The sequence below is a fragment of the Pseudorca crassidens genome, chromosome 2 (assembly GCF_039906515.1).
Source record: "Pseudorca crassidens isolate mPseCra1 chromosome 2, mPseCra1.hap1, whole genome shotgun sequence".
Classification (NCBI taxonomy): Eukaryota; Metazoa; Chordata; class Mammalia; order Artiodactyla; family Delphinidae; genus Pseudorca; species Pseudorca crassidens.
Window position 1 is genome coordinate 25,565,145 of NC_090297.1, and position 21,373 is coordinate 25,586,517.

The 21,373-nt window shown below is 40.8% G+C and overlaps 1 protein-coding gene across 4 annotated transcripts in view; it reads right to left on the reverse strand.

Annotated features, from left to right (window-relative positions):
• ZBTB8OS (zinc finger and BTB domain containing 8 opposite strand) overlaps nucleotides 1-21,373 on the reverse strand; it is a 131,775-nt gene that overhangs the window by 30,501 nt on the left and 79,901 nt on the right. For 2 of the 4 annotated variants that reach the window (XR_010940708.1, XM_067725298.1), the window contains exon 7: nucleotides 9,498-9,571. Coding sequence is in view for 3 of the 4 variants with exons in the window: in XM_067725298.1 (XP_067581399.1) it covers nucleotides 9,498-9,571 (74 nt within the window). In the remaining variant the exon portion in view is untranslated. Of the gene's footprint in view, nucleotides 1-1,736; nucleotides 3,591-3,884; nucleotides 4,001-9,497; nucleotides 9,572-21,373 lie in introns of those variants that run through there. The other 2 variants (XM_067725300.1, XM_067725297.1) reach the window with 2 other exon arrangements.

The following is a 21,373-nucleotide window of genomic DNA, read 5'->3' on the forward strand; positions in this document are numbered from 1 at the left end:
AGGATGGTTCTAAAGAAGGGAGGAAGTGGTGTTGGTGACAGCACTGGTGGTTGGAAACAGTTTTGATCCCACTTCTCTGCCACAGAATGATTGTGTTTAAACACCTCCTCTTTCTAAATGCAAGTATATTTGTGAAATTTAAACATCATTCTTAAATTGTCATGAGGCATGATAGTAAAATAACCAAACTGACACACAACAGAGTTAGGGGATGAAAGTTTTAATTATGATTGGGAGGAAGAAAAGACAATTATGGTTGGGAGAAGGGCTCGAGGGAGGCAGGAGGATGGGAGAATTATAAAGACAAACTTTGTTTACTTTGTGAGTTTTATTTGAATTCTGCATCAGCTGAATAGATTGTAACTGATTTTTAAAAAAAATTTTACTGTTGACTGATTGGTAGGTGACAAACAAATCTTCTCCTCAGAACAAAATAATTCTTCTCTCCTCCAATTCTCATAGCCTCTCGGTCAACAATGCTTATTCAATGCCTACTATTTGCCAAATCCTGCGTTAGGTTCTAGAGCTTTTGAATCTTTTGCATTTAGCATATTTCATCTTGTATTATGGATAAGGAAAAGTTCATGCATTTAAAAACTACCCCGCAAATAGTGCTGGCTTTTCTCCCCCTGCGTGGTGAGTTCCTATCCTACCTCGGCAAGGACTGAGACTTATTTAGAAAAGGAGCTTGCTGAAAATATTCCAGTCATCTTCGTAGCACTAGTATCTAGCTCAATAACTGATATATAAGAACTGCTTAATAAGTGTTTGTTGAATGACTAAAAGACCTCCCTGTGCTCACCAGCACAGAGCTAAGAGGAGTGATGTGGCAGACATGGAGAGATGTGCCTCTGAGACCTCCCTTAATGAAAGAACTTGCTGAAAGCCTCCAGCTGTTAGTGCCTTTGACTGTTTCAGCTTTCCACAAGCCCAAACAAAATTTTGGAGTCTTCCACCCAGCAAAGTTCGCTCTGGAGATTCCCAATGGGCTGGCAGAGACTGTCACTACTGAAGTCTTTTTTCAATCCTGCTTCTGCTCCCTTTCCTTCACAGGTGTTACTCCCCATTAATCCTTTTATACTCCCAACTCTAACTCAACATCTACTTCCCAGAAAACCCAACCTGTGACAAGGGACTTTGGTCTTAAACTCACTCACTCTAGACTAGTATGAAAAGCCCACACAATTGTAGCAATAAGCCAAAGTTGATTGACTGCATAGGAGGTAATGACAATAGTAAACATTTTCTTAGTGCTTTTGTACAAGGTTACTTGCCGAAATTATACACTTAAAAATGTTTTAATTTTATATTGGAGTATAGTTGATTTACGATGTTGTATTAGTTTTAGGTGTACAGCAAAGTGATTTAGTTATACATATACAAATATCTATTCTTTTTCAGATTCTTTTCCCAATAGTTTATTACAGAGTATTGAGTAGAGTTCCCTGTGCTATACAGTAGGTCCTTATTGATTATCTATTATATATAGTTGTGTGTAGATGTTAATTTTATTTTTAGTGTAAAAATGAATACTAAAATGGTCAGAAAAGGAAATTTACCTTATTAAGCCTTAACAAAAAAGTTATTCCACTTAAAATTAGTGTTGTAAAATATAATACAAAGCTACAGTAATCAAACCAGTATGGTATTAGTACATCAATGGATAATAGATGAATGGAACAGAATAACACATCCAGAAAAAGATTCTTGAATATATGTAAATTTAATATCTGATAAAAGTGACTTTTTAAACGCATAAGAAAAGGATGACTTATTATATAAATACCATTGGGACAATTGGATAAGTATATTGGAAAAAAAATTAGATCCTATACATCAAAATAGAATTTAGATGGATCAGAGTTCTAAACATAAAAAGACAAAGTTATAAAAGTATTAAAGGAAAGTAAAGCATAATATTTTATAATCTTTATGTGAGAAAATTGTTCCTAAGGAAGACTAGAAAACACAAAGACAATAAAAGAAAAGGATGAACAGGTTTTACTACATCAAAATATTTTGTAGAGTGAAAGGTATTACAAGCAAGATTAAAAGATAAGAAAGATTGCAGTCATATATTTGCCAAACATGTAACAGAAAAAGGATTAATAACAATAATACATAAAGAACTCCTTAAGAAAAAGCCCAAATATCTCAATAGGAAAAAAGACAAGAATTTACAGAAGAAGAAAGATAATACCCAATATCATATGAAAAGATGTTCAGCCTTACTGATCAGCAGGGATGAAAATTAAAACAGTAGTTATTCTTAAATTTATTTATTTATTGGCTGCACTTGCGTGGCTTGTGGGATCTTAGTTCCCCACTCAGGGATTGAACCCGGGCCCTTGGCAGTGAAACTTGTAGTCCTAACCACTGGACCACTAGGGAATTTTCCATAGTTATTATTTTTAACCAATCAAATTGTCAGCAATTAAAGTGATTCATAATAATCCAGTTTGATGAAGTTGCAGGAGAATGAGCATCCTGATACACCATTTGTGAGAGGGCAAATTGGTAGCATCTTTTGAAGGGCAATTTGTCAGTACGTCAAAATTTTAAATAGGCATACCCTTTGACCTAGCGATTCTAATTCTAGGGAAACTCTTTTGCAGACACTCAGGCAGGCAATGTGTAAGGGAAGATGGAGGTAAATGGGGAGATCAGAAGCAGACTGGACCCACAAGCAAGAGCTAGCACACCACCGGGATGGAATGGAACCCATGTTAGTTTTCACTGCTTCCATTCTTGCTGATATGGGCATCCTGCAGAAGCCAGAGCCCTTTGTCACAGAGCAAAATATGTGTAACTGGCCCAGGAGTTGGAGAAGCTGAAGGAGGATCCAGGGGAAGGTAGAGAAGTTGCAGGTCCATCTGTTGCTTTACCTCTAAGGAGGTCAGTCAGCAGATCACCAACAAGGTGTATGAACTATACAATGCCTGCTGCTTTCCTTCTGTCCTCCAAATCTCCCTTGTGGCCCACACTAAATGAAATATACAAGAGAGGAAATTCTGGGAAATGTAGTTTAGCCCAACCAAGTTGACACATTACAAATCAGACACATGAGTGGATACATGTCTGTGCATCATTGTTTGTAAGGCATATCTCATTTTATTGCACTTGGCTTTATTGTGCTTCACAGATACTGAGTTTTTAACAAATTGAAGGTCCGCGGCAACCCTGTGTCGAACAAGTCTATTGGTACCATTTTTCCAACAGCATTTGCTCACTTCATGTCTCTGTGTCACATTTTGGCGATTCTCCCAATATTTCAAACTTTTCATTATTACTATATTTGTTAGGGGGATCTTTGATCAGTGATCTTCGATGTTACTACTATGACTTGTTGAAGGCTCAGATGATGGTTAGCAATTTTTAGCAATAAAGTATTTTTAAATTAAAGTATTTCAATTAAGGTATGTACATTTTTTAGACATAATGCTATCACACACTTAGTAAACTATAGTATAGTGTAAATATAACTTTTATATGCACTGGGAAACTTCAAAAATGCATGTGACTCACTTTATTGCAATATTTGCTTTATGGTGGTGGTCTAGAACTGAACCCAAAATATCTCCAAGGTATGCCTGTAATAGGAAAAGTTGAAAATAACTCTAATGTCCATTGATAGGGAATAGTCAAGAAAGTTATGATATATATATACCACGCAATACTATGCAGCCCTTAAAGATAATACCATCACAATGCTATTTCACTACACACCCACCAGAATGTCTAACATGAATAAAACTGACACCACCAAATGTTGGCATGGGTGTGCAGTAACTGGTTCTCACATACTTTGTTTTTGGAGGTGTAAAATGGTATAGCCACTTTGGAAAAAAGAAGGCAGTTTTTTATAAAACTAAACAAATACCTACCCTATAAATCAGCAATTCCACTCCTCGGTGTTTTCTCAAGAGAAATGAAAACTTTTGTGCATAGAAAGACTTGTACAAGAATGTGCAGAGCAGCTCTATTCATAATGGCCCAAAACCTGGAAACAGACCGGGATCCATAAGTAGGGGAATAGATACATAAACACTTATAAGTTCATACAGTGGAGTACTACTCAATTATGTAAGGAACAACAGTGAATCTCAAAAACATTATGCTGAGTGACATAACTCTTACACAAAAGAGCACGTATTTTGTAATTCCATTTATATGAAGTTCTAGAACAGGTAAAACTAAACTTTGATGAAATAAAATTGGAACAATTGTTGACAATGGGGGATTAAGGGCAGAAATTGACCTAAGGGAATTTACTGGGGTGATGATAATGTTCTATGTATTTATATGGGTTTTGATTACACAGGTGTATGAATTTTTTATAACTCAGCAAAAGCAGCCTTAAGATTTGTGCATTCCATTGTATATACATTTTACCTGGAACAAAAAATATATATAAACATTATACTGTAATTAATGATATTCATACTGATTTTTTAAGGGGGAGGTGTACTGATGCCTGCAATTTACTTAGGAATGCATCAAAAGGGAAAATGAATGGATGAATGGAGGGATGGATAGATACAAGTCTAGTAAAATGTTAATGGAAGGGTCTAGGTGGTGAGTATATGGGTATTCATTGTAAAATTCTTTCAGCTTTGCTGTATGATTGAAAATTTTCAAAACAAAATATTGGGAAAAAAGAATGAGATCAATTTTTTGTGTACTGACATGGGAAGATATCCAAAACATATTGTTAAAAACGAACCTCAGGGCTTCCCTGGTGGCGCAGTGGTTGAGAGTCCGCCTGCCGATGCAGGGGACACGGGTTCGTGCCCCGGTCCGGGAAGGTCCCACACGCCGCGGAGCGGCTGAGCCCGTGAGCCATGGCCGCTGAGCCTGCGCGTCCGGAGCCTGTGCTCCGCAACGGGAGAGGCCACAGCAGTGAGAGGCCCGCGTACCGCAAAACAAACAAACAAACAAACAAAAACGAACCTCAGGGGAAAAGTGTAGTTTGATATCATGGACATAAAACAAACTACACAATACTTAATACAAGTAAACCTCATTTATGTGAGTCAATTAATAGAGGATCCATATTAAACTGTTAATAATGGTAACCTTTGGGGGAAGAAAGTAGAATGAGAACACTGGTGTCTTAGCCTAGTTCCCTAGAGAGCAAAGCCTGAGGCAAAAGCTTATGTGCTAACACTCTGGGGGATAGTGCAGTCCCAGGGAAGCAGGAGTGAGGGAGAAAGGGGAGTAAAGCAGGAAAGGAATTCAATAAAGATATACATGCCTTACTGAGCTGGACACAGCTTCATAACAAGTACAGGTGATTGGTCTCCGGGGATGTCATCAGCAAGGCTGTATGAAATTACTGCATCCCCTAACTGTCCATGGTGGGGAAGAAGGGAGAAGGTATCTGCTGCTTCCTGTATCTCACCAAAGTGTACGCCAAAAGGCATCAACTCCCTCACATTTCTGGAACCAGCCTAGCCAGCCAGTCTGGAAGCATGCGTGCTGAGTGGGTCTTGTAGAACATTTTGTCTCAGCAGCAACAGATAAGCCCCAGAGGTAGTTCTGAGGCTTAAGAGTGGGTTGTGCCTGTGAGCAACTTGGGGGGCCAAGAGTAGTCCCCACAATAGGTCCTCCTGGACAAGGTTGGGGAGCACCAAGACAGTATCACTTCTGCCTTAGGAACTTGGCAAGCCTCCCTCCTGCCGCCTAGAGGAATGTGCTTACTACCAGGCAGTCCTTCTGGGGGAGTCTTCAACAGCAGTGAGAGAAAAGGGGACTGAGCAAATCTGGGTCTAGCACAATTTATCTTGATAAACGAGGACTTTCCCTTTTTGGGGTAACATTTTGTAGCCAATAGAGTAGGGAGATAAACAGAATGAATTATGGAAATGCTAGCCTAATATTACATTAACGAATAACTTTAAATAAGATATTATTTTGGGGCTTCCCTGGTGGCGCAGTGGTTGAGAATCTGCTTGCTAATGCAGGAGACACGGGTTCAAGCCCTGGTCTGGGAAGATCCCACATGCCGCGGAGCAAGTAGGCCCGTGAGCCACAACTACTGAGCCTGCGCGTCTGGAGCCTGTGCTCCGCAACAAGAGAGGCCGCAATAGTGAGAGGCCTGCGCACCGCGATGAAGAGTGGCCCCCGCTTGCCACAACTAGAGAAAGCCCTCGCACAGAAACGAAGACCCAACACAGCCAAAAAATAAATAAATAAGCAAATGTGGGGTTTTTTTAAAAAAAAGAATTAAAAAAAAGAAAAACTGAAATTATAATGATTTGAAATATATATATTTTAAAAAAAGATATTATTTTGGATAAAGCAATACATTTTTTTGTTTGTTTTTGGCCACACTGCGCAGCTTGTGGGATCTTAGTTCCCTGACCAAGGATTGAACCCAGGCCCTAGGCATTGAGAGCACAGAGTCCTAACCACTGGACTTAAAGGAAAACATTAAATGAAATGAAGTGAGATTTAATTTTTATTCCCTTTGTAAATGTTTTCATGAAAATAAATTCAAAAATTGGAAAATAGTTTATTCTGATAATGTGTTTTGAGCTGTGGCATGGGAATGAATTTATGGTCACTGGAATAACAAGCATACAAAGTACAAAGGTTTCTAATTCTGGGATAAGGGTAAGATAATTACATTTGTTAAAGAGCTGGTACAGCTTCACAGGTATCTGGCCCATCTTGTTGTCCTCATAGTGCTTTATTATTCTCTATCTCCCTGGTCACCATGATCCTGTCTTATAGCCTATTTCCCCCTTTCCTTCCTATGAAGAGCCCCACTCCCTTCATTAAATTTAAAATTTTTCTCATTTGAATATCTCAGACAACACATGACCTTCCTAATTAGTTACAGTTTTTGGTGATAAAGACATTTATTTATTTATTTATTTATTGTTTATTATTTATTTATTCCTCAACTGTAGCAAGTTATCAATTTATTGTCACTTAGCTCTAAATCTACCCTTCTTTTTTTTTAATTAATTAATTTATTTTTATTTTTGGCTGCATTTGTTCTTTGTTGCTGCACGCAGGCTTTTCTGCAGTTGCGGCAAGCAGGGGTTACTCTTCATTGCAGTGTGCAGGCTTCTCATTGGGTGGCTTCTCTTGTTGCAGAGCATGGGCTCTAGGCACATGGGCTTCAGTAGTTGTGGCACTCAGGCTCAGTAGTTGTGGCTCACAGACTCTAGAGCGCAGGCTCAGTAGTTGTGGCACACGGGCTTAGTTTCTCTGCGGCATGAGGAATATTCCCGGAGCAGGGCTCGAACCCGTGTCCCCTGCATTGGCAGGCGGATTCTTAACCACTGCACCACCAGGGAAGCCCAATCTACCCTTCTTTGCCCGGCTTCATGAAATGAGCTGGACCCTATAGACAAGTCTTCTTCGTCAGCTGGGGCAATCCTAAGCCTAGTTAACAGAGGACACTGGAGGGATATTACAAAAGCAGAGACAGGGGTTTCTTGTCCTGGACCTAGTGGGCCTGTCTTCTTGATCCTTCATGGCAGCTGCCAATGTAGTAGTGTTCACTTAGCAAGATATACTGGCATCCTTGTGGCTGTCCTCTGATCCTCCAGTCCAGGTCTGCGGCACTTCAGTGAACTTCACCATCCAGTGGGCTGCAAATACATTCTCCACAGTTGTCTGAATCTCAGTCTTGTCAAGAGCTGAAGAAGGTTGGGGAGTCTTGCAAACCTGTTCCCTCCTTCAGTACTTTCCTTCAACCCTAGAGGTGTTAGCTTCTCCTGTTTTCTTTGCCATTTGCTACATTTGCTATTCCTGTTTTCTTTTACCCTTTTAGTAGATAACCACCTGTGATGATCAATTTTATGTGTCAACTTAGAGGGTGTTTTTGGATGAGATTAACATTTAAATTGATGAACTTTGGGTAAAGCAGATTGCCCTCCATAATGTGGGTGGGCTTTGTCCAATCAGTTGAAGGACTGAATAGAACAAAAAGACTGGCCTCTGTGAGAAACAGGGAACTCACCAGCAGACTGCCTTTGGACTGAACTGGAACATTGGCTCTTTCAGGTCTTGAGCCCTCTGGCCCACACTGCAGCTTTGGACTTGCCTGGCTCCATAATTGTATAATCTTTATAATCTATCTATCTGTCTATCTCGTTTACTAGTTAATAATTTTTTATACTAAATTCGTGGTGTGGTTTCTGTCTCCTGACCAGGCACTGATTGATATCAGCAGTATATCTGATACAGGGCACATACATGGAGATTACACAGTGAAATAAGATAAAATGCCTGCCCTCCGTAGTTGAAAGAAATGGACCAAGGAAAAGTTATGAAAACTTTTCATAAGGACGGTAATGGAGATGTTTGTTTAGGGCCACAGGGAAGCAGAGAAGAGGGAGCACTTACCTCTAGGGATTTCACAGGGTGATGTCTGAACTGAATCTTGAAGGAAATTAAGAGTTTTCAAGGCAAGTGGGGGTGGAGCGTAATAAAATCCAGATGGAGGGAAGAAAGTATATGCAGAGGCAAGAGGAAGCACATGACATTTTGGGGATTGTAAGTGAGGTTGCTCCACAGGCTGGGGGAGAGGAGGCTGGAGGGGATGGTAAGGACTGTGAAAGATCCCGTGAACCACTGTAAGTAGTTTGGATTTGGGGCTCTAGGACAGGACAGCTAACGTTCATATTCATAACAGTTCCATACCTGTGCCAGGTTTTTGCTGAAACAACCCTCCATTAATTTGAGAGAGTAACACAACGTCTATAATTCAAAGTTGCTTCAACTATCAGTGGAGCATCAGTAATGGTTGCTCATTACCATCTGTAGCATAGATAAGATAGGCTGTGTGCTACACAAAATTGCTGCCTCTAACTCTATCTCCTTCTCTTCCATTTAAGAAAACAAATCAGAATGCGTACATTCTCCTCCACCTTCTCCAACTCTCTGCTGGGACAGCTGAACCACTCGATAACTGACCCTGTTGGAGTCTGGGGGAGATCTCAGGTACATCCAAGACCCTGAGTTCTTGCGAAGAAGGCATAGACCATCAGCATTTGCAAAATGGAGCACAGCTTGGGGAGAGGTCAAAGGATGCAATGTTGGAAGACAGTGTTTCCTCCCAGGAGGTAGCCAGGGCAAAGATACTGATGCTTGCTTTCTGCATGCAGCACTGGGAGAACCTTGTATTTCTCAGATGCAGGTGGCATGGAGGAAGCTGCCATGCTGGGCTGAACTCAATGCTTCCTGCTGGCCTCCAGCAAACAGAAAGGACACTTCCACGTACCTCAACACAAAGATCCCAGCTTGCGAACTGTTTGCTCTAAGCCCACGGGAGAAAAAAACACTTCTTATATTCCACTGTCACTCATTCATTCAACAAACACTTCCTAAGACTTGTCCTGAATGCTAAGGACACAGCAGTAATCAAGATAGACAAGGCATGAATCATATATTTTAGTTGGGGAGGATAGACAATAACAAAACATACGCAACATAATTTTCAGATGGTGATAAGGTTATAGAGTATTGGAATAGAGACTTACTGGATTGGGGAGTGCTGCTTTGGTGAGGTGATCAAGGAAGGCTTCTCTTGAGGTGGTGACAATGGAACTGAGATCTGAAAATGAAGAAACCAGTCAGAGGGAATAGGAATAAAAGGTCCTGATGAGGTACCTAGAATAGGCAAATTCATAGATTAGAGAGAACTAGGGGCTGGGGGCAGGGGAAATGGGGAGTTACTGTTTGTTTTGTTTTTGCAGTATGCGGGCCTCTCACTGCGTGGCCTCTCCCGTTGCGGAGCACAGGCTCCAGACGCGCAGGCTCAGCGGCCATGGCTCACGGGCCCAGCTGCTCCGCGGCATGTGGGATCTTCCCCGACCGGGGCACGAACCCGTGTCCCCTGTATCGTCAGGCGAACTCTCAACCACTGCGCCACCAGGGAAGCCCGGGAGTTACTGTTTAATTGCTACAGAGTGTCTGTTTGGGATGATGAAAAAGTTCTGGAAATGAATACCGGTGATGGTTGTACAACACTGTGGATGTTCTTAGCGCCACTGAATTGTATACTAAAAAAATGGTTAAAATCGTAAATTTTATGTTATGTATATTTCACCACAATTTTAAAAAGAGACAGTAAAAGGCCCTGAGGCAGGAACTGGCTTGTCAGACTGAGGTGGTTGTAGTCAAATGAATGAGGGAGAGGGTAGAAAGAGGCAAATGAAAAAGGACACACACCTAGACTAGTCCTGGTGAAATTTCAGAAGTCCAAGGGCCAAAGAAAATTTTTACAAGCTTCCAGATAGAGAAAATAGTTTTCTTATCAAGGAAAGGGAATTGAACTGGCATCAGACAACTCATTAGCAAAAGTGGAATCTAGAAGACAATGGAACATTCCAGGCCTTGGAGAAAAGAGGACTGATCCGAGAATCCTACAGTCAACGAAGATACTATTCATATGTGAGGGCTCATGCCTTACCTTGCTCCTACTCTGTTCCGACAGCCGTATTTATCCTATTTCCACAATTTGAACTTGGTTTCCCTGGCTTAACCTCGGGTTTCCTCCAAGGATTTGGTTCGGAAGTTATCTTTGACTCTCTGCAGCTCCCTTGGCTGGAATGAGCTATCACAGCTCTGGGTCCTGGAGCCCAACCACAGGCATCACCATTCCCGGCTGGTGGTCTGGCTAGCCCTCCACTGAGATTTCCATACAACTTGTTATACTGGGTAACGTGGTCATATAAGATGCCTGCCATGTCAGTGATGACATTGTAGCAATAGGACCTGGTGAAGAGAACAAGTATCTAGATGCATTGGTCGGACACATACAGGCCAGAGGATGCAAGGGAAGCTCCATGATAATTCAAGGGGCTCCCACCTCGGTGAACTTTCTAGGTTCCAGTGGCCTAAGGCATGTAAGGATAGTTCCTTTAAGTAAAAAGCAAGTTGCTGCGCTTTCCAATACCTACCATTATGAAGCACACTTGTCATATTGTATGTCATGTCTACTTCAATGAAGAAGAAGGAGAAGAAGTAAAAGGAGAAGGAGAAGGTGAAGGAGAAGGAGAAGTAGAAGCGGCGCACTTGTATGAATATGAATTTTGGAGGCCACATATAGCACATCTGGGTGTTGCTCTGATCCATTTGCCAAGTAACCCAAAGGACTACCAATTTTGAGTGGGGCCCAGAGAAATAAAGATATTTTCAACAGGTTCAGGTTGCAGTGCAAAGAGCAAAACCCCAGGCTACCAGTACGGACAGACTAATATTGACTCAGTGCCAAGTCCTGCTGGGGGATTAGAGATGGGAGTGGGCTGACTACAGCACGTGGGCATTCTCTCTGCCAGCCTCTCTTCCAAATACACAAAGCTAAGGAATTATATGCTAAGAGACCACCTCATCCCAATGCTACTTCTCTGGAAGAGCTTCAAGGTAAGAGTTCAGAAGGGCTGCGTGTCCACAGTGAGAGCAAATGGGAATGATCCAGAATAGTTCTGTGGTGCCTGCACTCCCTTCTCTGGGGCTACTCCCCTATCTCTCCTTAAACTCATCTTGACTATATTAGTCATTTTTGCTGAGGTACCAACCAACCTCATAATCTCTGTAGCTTACAACAGAGGCTGGCAAACTTCTGTGAAGGGCTGGATAGTAAATATTTTGGGCTTTGTGGGGTATAGGGTCCCTGCTGCTGCCCTTCAGCTCTGCCCTTGTGGCATGAAAGCAGCCAGAGACATACATAAAGGAATGAGTATGACTGTGTTCTGACAAAATTTTATGAACACTAAAGTTTGAACTTCATGTAGCTTTCACGTGTCACAAAATATTCTTCTTCTTTTGATTACCTTTTTTTGAGATATAATTGACGTATAACATTATATTAGTTGCAGGTGTACATCATAATGATTCAGTATTTGTATATATTGTGAAATGATCACCACAAAAAGTCTAGTTAATATCCGGCACCACACATAGTTACAAATTTTTTTCCTGCTGATGAGAATGTTTGAGATCTACTCTCTTAGCAACTTTCAAATGTACAATATTGTTGACTATAGTCACCATGCTGTACATTACGTCCTCATGACTTATTTATTTTACAACTGGAAGTTTGTACCTTTGGGGGTCACCTATTTTGCCCATCCCCCACCTCCCTGCCTCTGGCAACCACCCATCTCTTCTCTGTATCTATGAGCTCATTTGTTTTGTTTTGTTTAGATTTCACATATAAGTGAGATCATATGGTATTTATCTTTTTCTGACTTATTTCACTTAGCATGATGCCCTCAGGGTCACCCATATTGTCACAAATGGCAAGATTTCATTCTTTTTTTGGGCCAAATAATATTCCATTGTATATATACATTACATTTTCTTTATACATTCATCCATTGATGGACATTTAGGCTGCTTCCATGTCTTGACTATTGTAAATAATGCAGCAAATGAACATGGGGGGTGCATGTGTCTTTTTGAGTTAGTGTTTTTGTTTCCTTCAGGTAAATACCCAGAGGTGGAATTACTGGATCATATGGTAGTTCTATTTTTAATTTTTTGAGGAACTGCCATACTGTTTTCCATAGTGGCTGGACCAATTTACATTCCCACTAACAGTGCACTATGGCTCCCTTTTCTCTACATCCTCACCAATACTTACAGCTTGCCTTTTTGATAACGGCTATTCTAACAGGTGTGAGGCTTTTTTTTTTTTAATAAATGTATTTAGTTATTTTTGGCTGCATTGGGTCTTCTTTGCTGTGCATGGGCTTTCTCTAGTGGTGAGCAGGGGCTACTCTTTGTTGTGGTGTGCGGGCTTCTCATCGTGGTGGCTTCTCTTGCTACAGAGCATGGCTCTAGGCACGCAGGCTTCAGTAGTTGCAGTGTGTGGGCTCAGTAGTTGTGGCTCGCAGGCTCTAGAACGCAGGCTCAGTAGTTGTGGCGCATGGGCTTAGCTGCTCTGTGGCATGTGGGATCTTCCCGGACCAGGGCTTGAACCTGTGTCCCCTGCATTGGCAGGTGGATTCTTAACCACTGTACCACCAGGGAAGTCCCCAGGTGTGAGTTCTGATTTGCATTTCCCTGATGATAGTGATGCTGAGCCCCTTTTCAGGTACCTGTTGGCCATTTGTATGTCTTCTTTTTAAAAATGTATATTCAGATCCTCTGCTCATTTTAAAATCAGACTGTTTGTTTTTTTCCTGTTGAGTTGTTTGAGTTCTTTATGTATTTTGGATATTAACCTCTTAGCAGATAAATAATACGCAAATATTTTCTCCCATTCAATATGTTGCCTTTTTATTTTGTTGATTGTTTCCTTTGCTATGCAAAAACTTTTTAGTTTGATGTGGTCCCACTTCTTTTTTGTTATATTTATTTATTTATTTTTGGCTGAGTTGGGTCTTTGTTGCTGTGCGTGGGCTTTCTCTAGTTGTGGTGAGCGGGGGCTACTCTTTGTTGTGGTGCATGGGCTTCTCATTGTGGTGGCTTCTCTTGTTGCAGAGCATGGGCTCTAGGTGTGTGGGCTTCAGTAGTTGAGCCTCACGGGTTCTAGAGCGCAGGCTCAGTAGTTGTGGCGCACGGGCTTAGTTGCTCCATGGCATGTGGGATCTTCCTGGACCAGGGCTCAAACTCGTGTCCCCTGCATTGGCAGGCGGAGTCTTAACCACTGTGCCACCAGGGAAGCCCGTCCCACTTGTTTATTTTTGCTTTTGTTCGCTTTGCTTTTGATGTCAAATTCAAAAAGTCATCACCAAGATCTATGTCAAGGAGTTTACTGCCTGTGAGTTTTCTTCTAGGAATTTTAAGGTTTTGGGCCTTACATTCAAGGCTTTAATCCATTTTGAGTTGATTTTTGTGTATGGTATAAGACAGTGGTCCAGTTTCATTCTTTTGCATGTGGCTGTCCAATTTCCCAACACCATTTACTAAAGAGACAGTCCTTTCCCCAGTACATATTCTTGGCTCCTTTGTCATAAATTAATTTACATATATGCATGTTTTGATTACTTTTCAACCTTTCAAAAATGAAAAAAAAATCTTAGCCTTACAAAGATAATAGATTGGATTTGGCCCATGGACTGTAGTTTGCCAACGCTTGGTTTACAACAACCAACAAATATTTATTGCTTATTACATGTTGGCGACTGCAGGTCAGCTTCTGTGGTTCCATGTGCTTCACTCTAGGGCATAGGCTGGGCTGTAAGAGCAGCCCCTATTTGGGTCACACTATTCTTGCAGCAGAATGGAAGAACAAGAAAGCTGGTGGAAACACAGGATGCCTCTTAAAGCTCCTGCTTAGACCAGGCATGCTGTCACTGCTCATATTCCACTGGTCCAAGCCAGTCACAAAACCAAACCAGATGATGAAGCAGGGAAGAACACTCTGTCTCCAGAGAGGCATTGAAAGTCACATAGCAATGGGTGATGATATATAATCCTCTCAGAGTAAAAGAAGGGAATAGTTGGAAAGTTTAATACAATATACTACCCTGAACCAATACCATTTCCCAATATGCATTACAACAATACTAGTCAAAGTATAGTTCAAGGACTGATGTCCCTGGCTTATAATAAGTACAGAAAATGAAAGTAGGCATGTAAAAAGTTTTATATAATAAATAGGCCTGCAACAGATTGGGAAAAAAGCAATCTGGTTCTTCACCACAGTTTGAGAAGCACAGTGTGAGAAGCATTAGCAGACAGACTAGCTAATACTCCCAGGGTAACATGAGTTCACAGGCCAAAATACAACCATCATAAAAAAACAACAAAGTAAATCACACACACACACACACACACACACACACACAATTACATACATATAATCTAAGAAATATTGGAATAAAAGGATCAAAGTTTTAAGATAGGAATGATAAATATACTTAGATAACAGATTACATTAACAATATGAGGCAATAATGAGAAATCATAAAAAAGAGCCATGAAGAAATATTAGCATTTAAATGTAATACTTGAGGGCTTCCCTGGTGGTGCAGTGGTTGAGAGTCCACCTGCCGATGCAGGGGACACGGGTTCGTGCCCCGGTCTGGGAAGATCCCACATGCCGCGGAGCGGTTGGGCCCGTGAGCCATGGCCGCTGAGCCTGCGCGTCCGGAGCCTGTGCTCCGCAATGGGAGAGGCCACAACAGTGAGAGGCCCGCATACCACAAAAAAAAAAAAAAAGTAATACTTGAAAGAAAGAACACAAGAGATAGAATAAATGGAAGAATAGATATGGGTGAAGAAAAAATAGTAAATTTCAAGACCATATTGAAGAAATTTCCCATAAAATAGCAAGAAAGGACAAAGAGAATATAAAAAGAAAAGTCAAGAGACATGGAGGATAGGAGTAGAAATGTCAACATCTAGAAAATTAGGGGTCCCAGCAGGAAGGGGGAAAATGGAGAGGAGTAAATAAAATTTTAAATAATGAAGGTAAACTTCACAGAATTAAAGAAGGATCAAAGGTGTTAGACTAACAGAGCCCATGGAGTGCCAAACAGGAGCATTAAGGGAAAATCTAGACACATTATAACAAAATCTAAGAATATCAAATGTAAAATGTAAGAATATCAAAGACAAAGAGGAAATTGTAAAGGTCCCCATAGAAAGAGCAAATTGATATCATACTACTCAGCAGCAACACTGGATGCAAGATAAGAATAGAGCAGTATGCTTTAAAGTATCAAAGGAAGAGAACTCTGATTCTAGAATTTTATATCCAGTCAAATTGTCATTCAAATTTTAGAGCATAATAAACATATTCTCCATCACACGAAGCTTTAGATGCTTTGCTGCACAAAGACAAACATCTAAAAACAATCTTGGGACTTTCCTGGTGGTCCAGTGGCTAAGACTCTGTGCTCCCAATGCAGGGGCCCTGTGTTCAATCCCTGGTCAGGGAACTACATCCCACATGCCACAATAAAGATCCTGTGCAGCCAAATAAATAAATAAGTAAATAAATATATTTTTAAAAAAGGATCTTGAAGAAAGTAGGATGAGAAACAAATCTGGGGGATGCTCCAAGAGATGGAAGAAATAAGAGTGTTCAAATACTTTGGTAAAGTTTATCTTTGTCTTTAAAGAAAAAAGGTTTATGTCAAATAAGATAAAAAGAGAAAAAAAATCCATTATATCAAAAAAAATCCAAAATATCAATATTGGAGGAAGGTGGAGAAAAAGAGACATGAGGGTGTGCTTTAGTATTTGCTTGTTAAAGGGAAGAAATATATATTTATACATTTAATTATCCAAAAGGGTAAAACAAACAAACAAACATGAATATAGGTAATAAATTAAGGGCAACCACAATTCAAACAAAATATAAATATATAACTTTTAAATCAGCAGAAGAAAACTCAATATAGCCAATGAACTATATGGAAGAACAACAACAATAGCATAAAATAAATAAAACATGAAGCAAATGTAAAATATAAAATAATATGACAGTAAACAAGGTCCTATTTTATAGCACAGGGAACAATATTCAATATCATGTAATGAACTCTAATGGAAAAGAATAAAAAATATGATGGAAGTAAATCCAAATTTAACTGTAAATACAATAAATGTAATTGCATTAAATTCAAAACTAAAAGGCCAAGACTCTCAGACTAGCTTTAAAAATCCAACAATATGATTTACCAAAGCATATATTTCTTTTGAAAAAGGAAAGGTTAAAAATAGGATAGAAAAAGCTATGACAGGCATATATGAATCAAAAGAATCCAGAAGAGAGTAATCCACAATCTAATAAAATAGATTTGAGGTAAAAAAGACCATAGGAGACAAAAGATATTATGGAATATGGAACATAGACTAGGGAGTAGAGGAAGGAAATTATAAATGCCAACTATTGTCTTGTGACCAGTTTCAGAAATAGGACTGTAGTAGCTACACCCATTTTCTTTCTTGATTACAGAATATCATATTGTGGGACTTCCCTGGTGGCGCAGTGGTTAAGAACCCACCTGCCAATGCAGGGGACATGGGTTCAACCCCTGGCCCAGGAAGATCCCACATGCCATGGAGCAACTGAGCCTCTGCGCCACAACTACTGAGCCTGTGCTCTAGAGCCCATGAGCCACAACTACTGAGCCCATATGCCACAACTACTGAAGCCCATGTGCCTAGAGCCCATGCTCTGCAACAAGAGAAGCCACCACAATGAGAGGCCCGCTCACCTCAACAAAGAGTAGCCCCTGCTCACCACAGCTAGAGAAAACCTGCGCACAGCAACGAAGACCCAATGCAGACAAAGAAAAAGAAAAAAAGGAATATTATATTATGACTGAACAGATAAGATATGAACATTTCCCAGAAATTGATGCAGTTCCTGATGAGACATTGGGTATTCCCTTTCACAGACAGGGCGAGAATTTTTTTTTCTAAAATGATGGTTGAATTATATTAAGTGGGGCTATTTTATTGCTACTGCTGTTTTTTGAAATTTAATTATGAGAAGGTTGTATGAATAACTAGTATACAAAATGATGGACTATTGCATATACTGTGTATTGGCTCACTAAACATACTTTCTAATCCCCTTATAGTGTTCCTTTTTTTTTTAATTGAAGTATAGTTGCTTTACAATGTTGTGTTAGTTTCTGCTGTACAATGAAGTGAATCAGCTATATGTATACATATATCCCCTTACTCTTGGACCTCCCTCCCACCCCCCACCCCCAATCCCACTCATCTAGGTCATCACAGAGCACCGAGCTGAGCTCCCTGTGCTATACAGCAGGTTCCCAGTAGTTATCTATTTTACACATGGTAGTGTATATATGTCAATCCTAATCTCCCAATTCATCCCACCCTCCCCTTCTCACCCTGTGACCATGTTCTCTACATCTGCGTCTCTATTCCTGCCCTACAAATAGGTTCATCTGTACCATTTTTTCTAGATTCCACATATATGCATTAATATACGATATTTTTCTCTTTCTGACTTACTTCACTCTGTATGACAGATTCTAGATCCATCCACATCTCTACAAATGACCCAATTTCTAGTATGCATTCTTATACTGCATAGGCTGGAAAGCTAGAAACTGTATTTCTTAGACTCCCCTGAGGCTATATAGTTCATCACTAAATAGATGCATCGACTTGAGACTGGAAAGGACGAAATGAGAAATGTGAGGCAGAAGCCATACTCACGGGTAGATCAGCTCTTCTTGCAAGCAGAGTCTGAAGGCACTTGGTTCTTCTGGGGTAGCTGTGGCAGGGACTGCCCTGTCTATTCCTAATGTCATAGTATCAAGAAGAGGCAGCATTGGGAGTTCTATAACTATAGCCATGTGGTAGAGTTGGCAGTTTCTCTTGGTTGCTAATGTCCTGAACTTTCAGCAATTAAACATGATTCCCTGGACCACCTAGAGATTCATAAGCCATCTCATATTGCCTAATAAATCCCCTTCTGTTTAAACTACCTAGAGTGGATTCTATTATCTACAATTAACAATATTGACTATAGAAGGCTATTAGCTGTCCCTCGGTATCTTTTCTCTCTTTCTTCTTTGGTAATAGAACATGTAGCTATACACATTACTACCTTGTTTAAAGGTTATATTTCCTAGGTTCTCTTGCAGCTAGATGTGACCATGAGACTAAGTTTTAGCCAATGGGATGTAAATAAAAGTGTGATATGGCAGTTCCATAATCTTCCTTAAGAGACAACAAGTACATGCCCTTTATTCCTCTTCTCCCCTTCCTCTATCCTTCTGCTTGGAATGTGGAGTTGGAGGTCCATTTTAGCATAGGAGCATGAGGGCCACACTTTAGAAATGGTAGAACAGAGAGTTGGTAACAGCCTGGTTCCCTTAGGGCTTCACAGAATGGAGCTTCTATACTAGCCTTGCATAATCTACCTCCAGATTCTTTTGTGAGAGAAAAATAAACTTCCATCTTGTTTAAGCCATTGTTACTTTGGGTTTTCTGTCACTCTCAGCCAAACAGAATTCAAATGAAGCAATGATCAATAAACCATTGCCCCAATTCAGAAAATATACTCCCTTCCTTTCTGTCCATTAATTTCCAGTTCGTATTTCAGGGACTGGTTAAAAATTCCATTTCATTGAGTCTCTGACCACTCTAATCCACATCTGCCTAAGGGTGTAATTCCTTAGGTACAGCTCCTCAAGTACAGCTTCTTTTGATCTGAAGACCCATGAACTAAAAAGACAAGTTATCTACCTCATACACACCAAACAGGCAATGGGGGTACATATAAGATAACCACTATAGACATTCCTATTCAAAAACGGCAGAAATGCAGGAACAAATGAATCATTGGTCCATAGCAATTCTGAAATCCAGCTGAGCAAATGTCGGAAATTCCTTGATTAGGACTCAAGGCCTAGTGATAATCCTCCATGGCTTTTGGTTCTACCTTCTGGGCTCTTGGTTCTTCCCTCTGAGTCACTCTTCCTTTTGCATGAAAGACAGCCCATGTTTGCAACTGCATAGTCTGCACAGATTGCATCCTACTAGTTGAATTTTGGGGGTCAGAAGATATTTTTTCATTTTGTATTGCCTTTGATTCTTTCAGTCTAAGCAGTGTTCCTCAGAACAGTCTTTTAAAAACGTGTATCTCCTGTGAATCTTCTTAGGGTTCACTCTGTTAAACAAAAGCCACCCTCACAAAGCTCTTCAAGGTAAGTTCTTCTCTATCCTGGCCCTCTGCTGAGGAACAATGCCCTTAAACTTCTTAGAATTCTATTGTTTGATTGAGAGGATCCATGAGTCACATTCTTAAATCTTTAGAGGACTTTTAAAATCAACTGAAGAGTGCTCTGAGGTACCACCTTAGATCTTTCTTCATCTTAACAAAGGCTTTTACAGCTACTCCCTTGACTTCATCTTTAGACTGTGTTTTCTGGCATTTAATCTGTTCTCAGAAGCCATTTCTTAATTTTAGCATCATTTACCACTTGGAGAGGCTAGGACTTTTCAAAACCAGCAAGCTCTGGTTTCCTTTTGTTTAACAGTCCTTACTTTGGTTTATCTCTCTCTTTCATATTTTACAAGTGGCAAGAAGATACCAGGTGACCTCTTCAACACTCTGCTTGGAAATCTCCTTAGCTAGAGTACCCAATTCACTAGGTACATTTTCTACTTTTTGCCTTACAGTAGGCAACAGTGTTGCTAAATTTCTGCCAGTACTTAACAAGGACACCATCTCCTTCAATGTCCAGTAAGATTTTTATGATTTTCCTTTAAGTCCTCATTTACAGCTTCCTCAAAGGCAATCAGGATTCTACTATTTTTTTAAATTAATTAATTAATTAATTTATTTTTGGCTGTGTTGGGTCTTCGTTTCTATACAAGGGCTTTCTCCAGTTGCAGCAAGAGGGGGCCACTCTTCAGCACGGTGCGCAGGCCTCTCACTATCGCGGCCTCTCTTGTTGTGGAGCACAGGCTCCAGACGTGCAGGCTCAGTAATTGTGGCTCACGGGCCCAGTTGCTCCGCGGCATGTGGGATCTTCCCAGACCAGGGCTTGAGCCCATGTCCCCCGCATTGGCAGGCAGATTCTCAACCACTGTGCCAACAGGGAAGCCCAGGACTCTACTATTTTTTGAAAGGCTCAAGATTTCACTAACACTTACATACAAGTCCTTCCAGCTTCAACCCACTGTTTAGTTCCAAAGTCACATTTTTAGGTTCTTGTTATGGTAGCACTTTAAAAAAAAAAATTTATTTATTTTTGGCTGCGCTAAGTCTTTCCTGCTGCGCAGGGGCTTTCTCTAGTTGTGGTAAGTGGGGGGCTACTCTTCGTTGTGGTGCGCAGGCTTCTCATTGCGGTGGCTTCTCTTGTTGCAGAGCACGGGCTCTAGCTACACGGGCTTCAGTAGTCGTGGCTCACAGGCTCTAGAGCACGGGCTCAGTAGTTGTGGCGTAGGGGCTTAGTTGCTCTGTGACATGCGGGGTCTTCCTGGACCAGGGCTCAAACCCGTGTCCCCTGCATTGGCAGGCAGATTCTTAACCACTGCACCACCAGGGAAGCCCAATGGTAGTACTTTTTAAAAAAATATTTATTTTATTTACTTTTATTTTTGGCTGTGTCAGGTCTTCATTGTGGCATGCGGGATCTTCATGGTGACATGCAGGATCTTTTTGTTGCGGCACGCGGGCTCTTCATTGCAGCATGTGGGCTTCTCTCTAGTTGTGGTGTGTGGGTTTTCTCTCTCTAGTTGAGGTGTGCAGGCTCAGTAGTTGTGGCGTGCGGGCTTAGTTGCCCCGTGGCATGTGGGATCTTAGTTCCTGACCAGGGATCAAACCCGTGTGCCTTGCATTGGAAGGTGGATTCTTTACCACTGGACCACCACGGAAGTCCCTGTTATGGTAGCACTTTTCATCACCACAATCTGTATAAGTTGTCTGTTGTTTCATAAAAAATTACCCCCACAACTTAATGGC